The sequence below is a fragment of the Gavialis gangeticus genome, unplaced genomic scaffold (assembly GCF_001723915.1).
Source record: "Gavialis gangeticus isolate Ggan-Ray unplaced genomic scaffold, GavGan_comp1, whole genome shotgun sequence".
Classification (NCBI taxonomy): Eukaryota; Metazoa; Chordata; order Crocodylia; family Gavialidae; genus Gavialis; species Gavialis gangeticus.
The window spans coordinates 5,301,351-5,314,292 of record NW_017728994.1 but is presented as its reverse complement, the minus strand read 5'-3'; the positions used below and the strand labels follow the sequence as shown (position 1 = coordinate 5,314,292).

General features: G+C 36.5%; 1 protein-coding gene across 1 annotated transcript in view; it reads left to right on the top strand.

Annotated features, from left to right (window-relative positions):
* Positions 1-11,815, top strand: part of WAPL (WAPL cohesin release factor) — a 176,630-nt gene extending 164,815 nt beyond the window's left edge. Inside the window, exons 12-19 of the mRNA XM_019502227.1 lie at positions 1,662-1,738; positions 2,804-2,979; positions 3,861-3,976; positions 4,686-4,847; positions 6,163-6,367; positions 7,722-7,810; positions 8,884-8,979; positions 9,391-11,815. Coding sequence (XP_019357772.1) covers positions 1,662-1,738; positions 2,804-2,979; positions 3,861-3,976; positions 4,686-4,847; positions 6,163-6,367; positions 7,722-7,810; positions 8,884-8,979; positions 9,391-9,456 — 987 coding nt within the window. The 3' untranslated portion in view covers positions 9,457-11,815. The remainder of the gene's footprint in view (positions 1-1,661; positions 1,739-2,803; positions 2,980-3,860; positions 3,977-4,685; positions 4,848-6,162; positions 6,368-7,721; positions 7,811-8,883; positions 8,980-9,390) is intronic.
* Positions 11,816-12,942: the final 1,127 nt, after the last annotated feature.

Here is a 12,942-nt window from a genome sequence, read left to right as displayed (position 1 = left end):
GCATCTCTGGATACTTAAGTTACTAGCTAGCTAGAGTTATTACTTAAGGCAGGGGTTGACAACTTATGGCCCATGGGCCAGATCTAGCCCACAGAGCTGTTCAGTCTGGCCCATGGACATGGAGCTTTGGCAGTGGGGTGCTTGAGACTCAATTGCTTTCCCTTTGCTACCTTGGGGAAAAGAGATGGCTGGGTCTTAGTGCTGGCCCCCTCTAAAGGAACTGGGTCATTCGGGCCCTGGAAAAGATTGCTGACTTAAGGGCATTACTTTCAGTTTGATTTTTTAAGTATACATGTTGTAATTGTATGTATTTGTGGTTCTCATTCTGGCAGTTGTAATCTGTTCTATTTTGAAGTGATAATTTGCACTTTTTTTCTAAAATACAATTAGTAAACTGCTGTTTAATTAGTCAAGAGTAACACAGTCAGTGCATTTCCAGCTGAATATAGGGGGAAAAATACATCAGTTGTGTTGAAAACTGAACGGTGCTATGGAAATAGTACATATCTTCCAGTTCTTCACTGTTAGAATTCACTTGTCCTAGACATACATTGGACTTCATTTCCTCATTGTCATCATTCATATTGTTAGGGGAGTTTTTTCTACCATAAATAAGACAGAAAAATGACCTGATAGTTTAGCAGTAGTTCTTTGCTTCAGCATGATGGATTCAGGTTTAGTCTTAGTCTCTCATGCCTCATTGCAGGCCAGTGAATCATGATTAATAATGGGGTCATACTCCTGAATGAGACCAGAAAGAACAAGCACCACTAACTTTTTTTTTCTGAGCAAAAATATATATGTTAAAAAATAAAGAGAACACCATATGGAAGATGCTGTTAATACCTTTAGGATCCTTATTAAGCCAAATATTTATTTGTTTAATTAAGGAGGGGACAGAATATTGTGAGGTAAGATGAAACAACTTTGCTCAGTTCAAAAATTACAGACGATCATTAGGAACATGAATATAATGTGATTACAAATCATGACAAGTGCAAGGTCATGAAAATAAAACAGGATTCATGCTGTACATATGTAATAGATTCTGAAAATGTTGCAGCCTCGTAGAAGAAAGAGGTTTTGTTATGGACTGCTAAGTGACTCAGGTCCCCAGAACAGTAGTTTTCCTTAACTGTTATGAAGGAGGACTCTAAAGTAACACAGGAAATAATAGCATTATGTAAACATTGGCATAGTCTCACCTTAAAACACTAAAATCAGAGTCATCAAAAATGGTGGCAGAATGATTCGGGGGGGGGGGCGGGGTTTGTTCCATTATGGTAAGCAGTTTCTCTGTAATATCAAAGGAAGGCTTACCTGTGCAAACTGATCTTCAGTGTAAGATGGATTCTGTACGATCAAATCTATATTGGCATTTTTTGGGGGTCAGGTACAATTTAAACAAGTCTGAGGGTATTACTGTTAAAAAATAAATAAATAAAGAAGAATAGGTTGTAGAATGAAGTTAAAAAAAGGGACTGTTTCAGTCTCACCAGTTGTTCGTTTGATTTTTGTTTGTTTGCTGTTTGTTTGTTTTTCAATTTGGTAAAATGTGATCAGGAAATAAGTAGTGAATGAAGAAGAAATTTTTTCTTTACTTTTCCTTTTTCCCTTTCCAACAAAATGTAAATTTTTAATGGATTTATTCCCTTCCTTAGGTAACTGTACATAATCCAGAGAATCAAAGCTACTTGATCGCCTACAAAGACTCACAACTCATAGTTTCATCAGCTAAGTAAGGTCTAGTAAATATGCTGAATATAATAGGCATGTTACTGTATGTGGCATGACAGAAAAGGAAACAAGCACCATACTTGCACAATACTTTGCCTGAATTTTTTTGTAGAATTTCCCATTATGCTTTCACGTCTGGTAACAAAGCTAGTGTCAATGACATATTAGCAATTGCTTATAGAAGGAGGTAGGTCAGGGAAAAGAATGAAGAGAAAAAGAGTAATGTGGAAATAGGTAAAAGAAGACTTGTGTCCCCTTTTATTATTTTATACCAGATAGTGCAAGAGTTACTATTTCCTTTCATGAGAGCGGAAATTTCCTTTGGCACCAAGAGAAACTTGACGCAGGCGTTGACCTGGTTAGAAACATAGCTATGCTGCCATGAATTTGACATGTTAGAGCAGCTTGATAGCTGTTTTAACTTGAGCTGGCTGTAATCCTCTACTGTCTAACAATTACATAATTTTGCACTATATCAGGCAGTCAGGTTTACTCAACTATCCTCAATTGGTTAAGAATCTGGAGAAATTCTTCAATGATCAGTTGGTGCTAGGTTGCATCTCTCTTGCACCACTTCAGCAGTGCAAAAGGGATAAAAATAGACTGAAAATTTTGCCATAAAAAGCCAGTTGAAGCTTGATCTGGAAATGGTATCTCAAGCATTGTAGGTAAATTAGATAGCTTAAGTACTCTAAAAAGCAGCCTTGTGTTATGTTTAGATGTTTGTGTATCTGTGACATCGGTCCTGGTTCTCCAGGTTTGTCTGCGTAACCCAGAAATCATTGGAGTTATGCTGATAAACAGTGTAGAATCAAGTATTTTGGGATCATGATGAAGAGCATGGTATCCTGCTGAAAATTAGCGTTCATTTGATTTTTGCAAAATACAGGTGTACCTCACAGATAAACACCAAATCAATTATAGAATATTCCGAAGGTATTGATCACATTTTGGGTAGGCTTTACATGTGCACAGCTCTCATCATAGAGGGATAATATAAGGGTATAACTTCCTGACATTATGTATTACTGGGTGACCTGGGTTTGATTGCATTTTCTGTGTTCAGAGCATTGCAGCATTGTGAGGAATTGATCCAGCGATATAACCGTGCTGAAGATAGTATCTGTTTACCAGACAGTAAGCCTCTGCCTCACCTGAATGTAACTAACCATGTGGGTAAAGCAGTGGAAGATTGTATGAGAGCCATCATTGGTGTTTTGCTGAACTTAACAAATGATAATGGTAAGAGGTCTTTTCCTGTTCTGTGCTCACATGTCAAACAATAGGCTATATTTAGCCTGTTTCCTGTCATTTAAATTTGTCCCCCTAAATTGCATAGTAATGCAGTCATATGATAGATGTTAGAATATCAATAACCAGTAAGTATTTTCTAGAATAGTATGGAGAATAGGAAACATAAAGTCTTAGGCCCCCTCTACATGTGCAGGTAAAGGCGCAATGGGATCTAATAAGCAATCCACACAGTCAGGCATGATTTTGAGATTGCTCATTAGATCCCATCATGTTTTATTGCCAGTGCAGAGGGCGCCTGATCCTGGGCTCCTACGCCAGCAAGAAGCAAGCTCCTGCAGCTCATTTGAGGGGATCCCAGCTGCAGGGGTGGCCTGCACATCCCAGTTGCAGTCTCCCAGGCTTGGTGTGAAACCACTGGCCTTGGGGGATCACAGCAGCTGCAATTCCCCAGGTCTGGCAGTTTTATGCACCCCTGAGCCCTACAGATCATGGCAACTAATACCAGCTGGGATAGCTAATACCAGCTAATACCATGGCTGGGAGCTTTGTCAGTTGATGGGGCTCCTAGCCACAGGGGAAGACCCTACTACACATGAAAATTAAAGCTCAGTGGCAACCAAATATAAAATTAGCACACATTTTCAAGGTCCAGTTTGCACATGTAGGTGGTCTTAAGGCAATTGTGCAATAGCCAGTTACTTGTGTAATACCTGTAAGTTGTAGAGGGGGCCTTAGAGAGGGAGCTTGCACAAAAACTCTTCTTGGGTTTTTAAAAACAGATTCAGTGTTTTGGTAATTATTGCTTAGTATTTTTTTAGAAAAGTATATTTATATAAAAACTTGAGCAACTTAACCTTTTTTGTTTACAGAGTGGGGTAGCACAAAAACAGGTGAACAAGATGGTCTGATAGGCACAGCTATGAATTGTGTGCTTCAGGTTCCAAAGTTCCTACCTCAAGAACAGAGATTTGATATCCGGGTGCTGGTAAGATCACATTTCTTTGACAAAAAGTAAAAGAGGCTTCTGTTGAATTAATATAAAGGCTACTTCCTTTTCCTTTATAAAGTTTTTTTATTTGGCCTTTCCTGTGTTTTTTGTTCTTATAGAGAGGTAGTTAGCAGTGTTAGTCTCAAGTCTGGCAAAAGGCAGGGTAGAGTGGCCCTGTAGAGATTAACTCATTCAGAAAGGCGTATGTTTCCATATGCAACAACCTTCTTTCAGATACTGTGGATCTGATGAAGTAGGCAGTTACAAAAGTTGATGCCTTTCTGGATGAGTTTGTCGCTAAGAGTTCACCCTCCCCTATCTTTTATGTCATGGGTGAATCTACATAATCAAAGTGAGAGAAGATGGTGATACATAAACCAAAAGTTTGAAATTGCAAGCCAGAAATTCAGTTCTTAAACAGTATCAGTAAGATTATGGATGTCCAAAATGTCTGAGAGCTTTGTGGCCATAACTTGAAAACATGGTAACATGTGTCTGTGGATTTAGAAGCCTCACATTCAGCTTGTTTCCAAATTCTGGCCAGATACTGTATATTGAACTGTTTAACAAGGAAAAGGTATGTAATTTAGTGAGCACTGAAAAGTTGAAGTACAATATTTGTACATGTCCATCTGATAACTATTTTCATTAAGAAGTCTGTTTGTTTGTGTAATATACCTTGATTTTTTTTTTTTGGTTCTTTCAGGGTTTGGGTCTGCTGATCAATCTGGTAGAATATAGTGCTCGCAACAGACACTGCCTTGTCAGTATGGAAACATCATGTTCTTTTGATTCGTTCTGTTTGGGGGAAGGAGATGATAGCCTAAAGATAACCAGGCAGATTGATGCTGTTCAGGCTTTAGTACAGGTAAATAGAAATTTGAGACAAAATACTTCTGTAATATCTAAAGCAGTTGACTATGGATCTTGTAAAGTGTGACTTGTTTATTTAGATACTATTGTTTTCTCAAGGGGGGTTTCTGTAATACTAAAAATGCTGAGCAGGACAGTGTTTTGCCCAGCTTTCACTTAGTTACCCAATTGCACAACTTTTATTTCTTTAGTGCCCTCCTGCACGGGAACAATTTTCCTTGTAAAGGACAGTAGAACCATTATGGGTGATGTCCAAAGTCTGCTTTCATCCCCAGTAAGGCTTGTTTGTTTGCTTCCAGTTTATTTCTGGTTTTCCTTAAGCCAGTTGTAATTCGTGAAAAATATCAGAAACTGCATTTGGTTTTTTTGAGCTTATTTCCATAAACTGTTTAGAATATTCTAAAACCGTTACAAAGTATAAATTGTGTGTCAGCATGAAAATGACTGTTAAATACTGTATTGACTAAATAAAATCCATGAAGAATTACTTCATTGTGAACAAGTCTCACTTTTTGATTTGGGTTTATAGTAACCGATCTGTAGCTAAAACAGATGTATGGATTTAAATGGAAAACTTTTCCTTTTATCAAACAATTCTGTTTGTAGCTGCTTGTACATTGATTTGAGTGATTTATATCACTTGAATTGGCTTTTTTTAATCTGAAATAGCTATCAGTCACGGTTAAAAGAAACACTACTCACAGAATAGTGCTATAACTTGTATTTTTGTTTATAAGATCTGTCAAAACTTTAATGTGGTCTAGAAGTTAATTTCAGAATTGGACTGTGAGCAATCAACTTGTCAATCATGCAGTATTACCATAAAGAATGTTTTGATTGCCGTGTTCATTCAGTTCCGTATGGCGAGGGGGAACAAAAATGGCAGGAAAAGAAATTCTTAAGAGGAATTGAATGGGAGCAAAGGGTAGAGGTACAATAAAAAGACCAAATGTGGGTTGGGAGGAAGAGGCAAAAGGCAATCTGTGACTAACACATTCCTTTTCTTGAGTAGTGTAAGTACAAAATAGGTTTGAGATGCTACATGCCTAAAAAGCATTTTGTGAAAAAGAAGCCAGTGTTAGTTTTTGTTACCATTTTCTTTTTCTTTTTCTCTCTAACCATTTTGAAGGGGTAACTTGGCCTAGCTTTGCTCTCCACTGTGCTGTATACCCCTGTGAATATGTATTTATTTTTAAGAGAAGGGTGATATCACACCCTGAAAAACAAACCTGTTGTTTTTTAAATGTTAATTTAGCATGTTTAAAGCTTTGCTTATATAGCTAAAATACCTTTTGAAATTTTCCAATTAGCTATTTCTTGAGCGTGAGCGAGCAGCACAGCTGGCTGAGAGCCAGACAGATGAGTTGATTAAAGAGGTTCCTGCTGCTCAGCATGATAAGAGTGGAGAATGGCAAGAGACAAGTGGAGAGATACAGTGGGTCTCAACAGAAAAGGCAGATAATGAAGAGAAAAATAAGAAGGAGGAGGATGATGAGGAACTTGATCTTAATAAAGGTATGCTGGTTTATTTAGGTGGCTTGGGGAAGGGGAAACAGTATTGTGACTGCAAAATAAATTATGTTTTAACCTCGTGGCCTGAAATTGTGGCCCGAAATTGCCTTAGCTTGGTATCCCCCCAAAAGTGATTTTTTTTTTTTTTTTTTTTTTTAAAGGAGGCCAAAAAAAATTTTTTTGGGGGGTTTGGGGGGGGAGCCTTTTTTTTTTTTTTTTAAGTGAGAGCAAAAATAATTTGTTGTGGGGTATTGGTGGAGGAAGCCTTATTTCTTTCATTTTTCTGGATCCTGACATCAGGGGTTTTTTTCCTTCCCCAAACTTTATTGGCATGCTGTTCAGGAAACATAAGTAAATGGCTAGCCCTGTGGTTAATTGTACAAATGTCCAAGCAAATATGTTGGCTTCCTATTTCTGTTTTTGACTTAATTCTGCCTTACTTTCCACTGGCTTCCTCTGTCTTTCTCACTTCATTTTGTTCTCTCTTCTGTCCTCTTCAAGCTCTATCCATCTGTTGCCTCTTGCTTAAGTCCCATGATTTTCTTTTTTACCGTCTCTGATCTCTCAAATGTCTTTTTCTTTTCTGTTCTCTTTTTCTTCCCACAGTATTCCCCTGTGGTCTTCATAATGTTTTCCTTCCCTGACTGCATTGTTTTTCTGTGTTGTAAGCTGGGCACTCAGTTTTACCCTCAGCCCATCTCCATCCACCAGATGCAGCAAAGATGGGCATGTGGGAGTATTTCAGATGATAAAAAAGTTGTCTCTAGGAACTCTTGTGTCTTTGAGGCCAGTTGGTACTGTATATTTTCAGTCTCTGGAGAACTGAGCATCTTTAGAGCCACCAGCACCTGTCACTTGGATAGCTGGTCTGTCTTGTCTTTCTGGTTCTACTGTGTATATTCTTTTGCATTCCACCTTACATGCTTCCTCTGTCCCTTTTTTTCCCCTTTATAGTTCAAATATTTTTTTAAATGTATTTTTGTAAGAGGGGTGTCAAACTTGTTTGGCCCAAAAGGCCAGATACAGACCATGGGGCTTCCTATGGACCAGTCACCTTTCTCTTTTTCCCCAGCTGCCAATCTTAGTTGCCAGGGGTAATTTAAAACCTAGATTTCAGTGGTGGGTATGTGGGGAAGAGGTGGCAAGCAGTGTTAATTGGCGTTCCGATTAACTGAAACAGCAGCTCCAAAAGCTGTGGGGATTAACACTGTCACTAAGGAGCCCACAGGCTGTATGTCTGAGAAACCTAAATTATGTTAAAATTATGTGCAGTGACATTGCATGAATGGTAAATTTTAAGGAAGAAAAACTTGCTGTGTAAAACATGCTGTGTAAGCAATTTCACTTACTTTTGCAGCTCTTCAGCATGCTGGGAAGCACATGGAAGACTGCATTGTGGCCTCATACACAGCATTGCTTCTAGGCTGTCTCTGCCAGGAGAGTCCAGTAAGGACACAAGTCAACGCCTCATTCTTAAAACAGTTGTAAAATGTTAATTGTAGTAGCACCTTGCAACCATGGAAAGTTTTTTGTTGTTGTTGCTGAGTTTAGGTTTACTACATTGGAGGAAAGGAGTTTGTTAATAAGTATAGTTCAGTACTAGACTGCATTCAGTATTCTAAATATTTTCTGAACACATATTTAGCAAAAATAAAATTTGAGGTAGGGGTGTGAGTGTGTTCTGTGGGATTAGACTTGGCCCACTGGTGAATATTTTCTGGAAAGTTAGAAGAAAATTTGGCAAAGCTGGTTACATTTGTAAACATCTTTTATTAGTTTCAATATGAGATGAATATTAGAATTTTTTACATCATAACATAATGGATTATATTTTTGTCAGTGATTAGAATGGGCATCTATAAATCTGGCACATTATTCAAGGCTAATTGTCAGGCTGAGAAGTTCTACAAAAATGACGTTAAATTTAGTAATTCAGATCTCAATATAAATTATAGCACTTCATGTGGTATTTTGAAAGGTGAGCCTTCAAAACTGAAGCACGTATGGGATTTTGTGTTGGTATTTTTTTAACAAATACATGCTATTTTCTACATTTTCAATATTTACAGTGAATTTAGATATGGTCTATACAGCACTGCTCTAGCTCATTGCGATTCATTTATTACTTCTGGAACAGATTTAAGGGTAAATTCAACAGTTCACAAGCCTGAAGGACTGGAAATATTCATTAAAAAGGATATTCTCAGTGTTTTAATGGGCTCTGTAGTGTTTGCTTCTAGCTCTGTTATTTTCAGGTCTTGGGAGAAGTATCTGAAGTCATAATCCTGTGTATAGAAAAATGATAGCTTCTGTCTAGAGGTTTTGGCTACTTTGCCATCGGTACTTGGGGCAGACATATGTATCATGACAGACTTAATGTGTTGAAACTAGGAGTGGACAGTCTTGAGGAAGGGTTATGATGGTATTTATGTCCTGGTGTATCACACATGTAGGACTAATGTTAATTGCAGGGCCTGAAGCATATTTCCTAATGTAATACAAATGTTTGACTTCCTCAGATTAATGTGACTACTGTGAGGGAATACTTACCTGAAGGGGACTTCTCAATAATGACTGAAATGCTCAAAAAGTTTCTCAGTTTCATGAATCTTACTGTAAGTAGTACCTACTTAAAGATTAAAAGATGCAATTACTTTTTTTTTTTGTATTTAACTGTTCTTTCATTGCTTACATAGTGACAGGAATTCTGATAAAATCTTTACGGTATTTCTGGTTTTGAGCTTGTCTTTTGGAATGCATTGGGTGATTTTCTTCATTTTTAAATACAGAATGTCTATTTGTCAGTTCAGTTTTGCTAGTAAATGGAAAGGAAAATAGCTCTTTGTTTCCTTTTGAGTGTGCTGACTCGATAGAAAATATTTCAAATCCACAGCTTTGAAGTAAATTTTATTGTTGTCTTACTAAAATGTACATTTTAAAATGAGCATAGGTTTTAGAGAGATTTTTTTTTAATGTTTTATAAATGTATTTTTATTTCTTTCTTTTATTTTCTTTTACTTTTTCAGTGTGCTGTTGGAACAACAGGCCAGAAATCTATCTCTAGGGTGATTGAATACTTGGAACATTGCTAGATACTTAACTTCCGCTGCAAGCACTCTAATGCTGGAGCTACCCTTAGACAAAGGAAGAAGTCATGAAAGAACTCCTTGAAGATACACCATGAGCATTCATCTGTGTGATTCGTGTTCAGATTTTTAAGGCTACCTGGTCTCTTAACCATGCATCCACCGTTTTCTAAAAGACAGTTACTACATCAATCTGCAACTATCAAAAATCAGGGGAAAAGTTTCTGAAGAAAAGAGAGAATCCATGCTGTTTATGATGCAGTGCAGTCTTTAAATATTTCTGGCAGGGTTTACCCTCCTTTTTTTTTTTCTTTCCTTGCTTTCTTCACGACAAGTTTAAAGGGGAAAAACATGCTGCTGATAGTGCAACTGCTGTTTACTGTTGAGCCACTGTTTCATGCCAGCCAGGTGCAAAGGCAGCTTAGCTACTGAGGTATCATATGTTCTAATAAAGAAGTTCTGGACAGCAGCATCGCTCCTATTTGAGTTTAATTTGCTCTTGCTTTTTTATTACTAGATTATTCCAAAATCATAAAATATAAAATTTTTAATACTTTGTGATTTTAACTACTGTCTATATTTAAAATTTGTTGGAATCCAAAGAGGTGAGGATTGGATAGTTTATTTTTTATACTGTTTGATTGAAATTAGGTGGTTGAACTACTTCAGTTCTAAAACTGTCATGGCCCATATACTGTAAACTGATAGACCATAACACATCACAGTTCCAAGATGCATGCAGAAAACATAAACGCATCAAACTGTTTGAGGGTATATTATCAAAAAATGCAGTAACTGTAAGAAGTGCCCTGTTAAAGGACAGAGTAATACAATATTCAGTCCCAGGGTAGTTTACACTTCATACTAAGCAAAAACTATCAAATACTGTTTTGATTTGTTTCAGGGGAGCACTCAATATATATTTTATAATGCTCAATACAAAGAAATTGGATGTTTTAGGGGGAAAGTATTTAAAGAAGCTAAAACACCAATGGGGATTAATGTTTCCAGCTGACATAATCTTTCTATTTCATTTTTATGTGGTATGACAAAGTTAAATGCATACAACACAAAGCCTTAAATTGCTGATATAGCTAAGATTTTGTTCAGTCGGAGATCTAGTTCACAGCAGAATATTGTGTTTGAAGACTTTAGTGGAACAAAAAAATCCCAGAAAATGTGTGATTTTTTTTTTTTTTTTTTTTTTCCTTAACATTTCTTTTTTGTGCACTCATTATTCAGACCAACAAAATTGGTAATTATTTTTATTAAACTGGTCTTGAATATTGGCAGGCTATTGATCTGCTTCATCAACATTTAAATACCGGTGTAGGTAGTTGCATCATGTTACTCCATTGAATTTGTAAAACTTGAAGCCATAAAAATATTAGTTATATATATAATAAGGGGGAAATAACAGGAAATCTAACCTGCTTTTAGATCTTGTGTTATCTCCGTGTATAAAGTTACAAACTTGTGCTTTTTGTATCAGTGCCAGCTGTAAATTTTTTACATACAGTGGCTGCCTTCTATGTCTTCCTATTTTTGATAATGCAGATTGTTGGGAATTCTGTAAGGAAGTAACTGATTAGCGGCAAAATTCCTATGTTGGTCATAACTTTTTTACATTTTCTCTCATCACCTTCTAAAACGTAGTGTACCAGTGTAACTTAGAAAAGATTTTAAGCTTGTATGTCCTTTGGCTATAAATGTAAGTATATGAGAGAGGGAAACTGTGTATGTAAATTATCTCTGGCAAGATAAATTTATTTAATTTTTCCCACTTGCACCTGTGATTTTAGAGCAATGGCTTTTCATTTATAGTTGAATTTCAAAAAGAATGAAATTTTTGTTGAAGGTGACAAGGGATAGTAAGTCCATACAAAATGAGGAGAAAAGCAAGGATAAGTAAATTTCTCTGTTACACTGGTAATTTAATGAGAATTGATTTACCTCGGTGTTTAACAGTTTTTTAAAAATAACTAATTGTCAAGCACTGACAAATGCAGATTTTTTTTTGAGGGTGGGGGGAGAAATAAACCCTGTGAACTGCAGTGCATTTTTGTGTGTTAAACCCTCAAATAACTCTGCATTAAAGGGTACTTGAGGCCAACTTGCAAATTAAAGTTTTAAAGTAACTTTTTTTCCATTGTAAATATTTGTGTAAATACTCTCAATTGGAAACTAGAACAGTAGAGTACTTTTCTGAATCCAATCCTATTTTTATTTTATACAGTATTTCTCAGCTGTGATCTTTGGAGCAAAAGCCAACGGCAGGAAAAATAGTTTGTACCAGTTTCATGAAGTATGTCTTTGGGTTTTTGTAAATAATTTTAACTCAAATAAAATTGCTACTTTCAATACATATCTTGTCTTTTAACATGTAATAAACCCTGTTATCTCCATGAGACCCTGAAAAAGGAAAAGAACCATGTCTGGTAAATTGTCAAGAATGACTGTTGATATGAGATTTCATGGTAGTGCTCAATTTTGCATTGAGATGCTAGATACCAGCAGTCAGTTCATAGTCCCAGACAGTCATTTGTCCAAACTGTCAAGGCCTGGAAGTGTTTTGAAGACATCACACTTAGCTTCTTGATAGCAGTTCTGGTGTTCACCACACCATTCATCCACAAGTTGAATTTAACCTAACTTCAAGAGCTAACCTAGCTCTTGAAGTTGTTTCCACTGTTGGGGCTACACACTAAGACCTGAGGGTAATGGGAGCAGCTGTCACTGAAACTAATGCAAGTGTAATGGAATTTTGCCTTTGTGCTGCCAGGGGATATGAATAGATGTTTTATTGCTTCAGCATTTCTTCAATAGTTACAGTACTGTAAAAGTTGCCAATATCCGTATATACTAAAATGGATGTTTTCCTAGAAACTCCTTAACAGATTTGGTAAGAGAAATATTTCTGCTTTAACTGCATTATTTTTAAATGTGTAATGAAAGCAGTAGATCTTGAAAGAACCTCAGAATTTTTCAGATTAGTAAAACAGTTGTGAGGCTTTCCTAAAAGAAAATGCGTAAAATTAAATGGGTGATTTTAAGAATGGTGTTGGGAAAAGTTTGAAATACATGATTTACATAATGAGAAAGTAATCTGGTACACTTCTATAAATCACGGATTTATCAAAAGATTAATGTAAAAACAGATGTATGTGGTATTTTCCAAACTCATTTAATGAGGGGCTATTTTAAGTAACTCAATTGAACAGGAGATTGGACGGTTACTGCAAAGCTCTAAAATGCTGATTTTTCCACTTTATAATATCAGTAAAAGAAGAAAACTGAACAGGAACAGAATTCTTCTCTGGGTATTCAGTCCAAATTGTATAATTTCAGGCTTCATTACTTCAGTGAGGAAAAGATGCACAATGAGTGCAACTCTTTTCTTCCTTCATGTGACACCCTTCCTGTGTTAGACTCAAATGCTTATGTCCTTCTCCGCATGATACCCTCACTAAACACACATAGTCAAACTCAGCT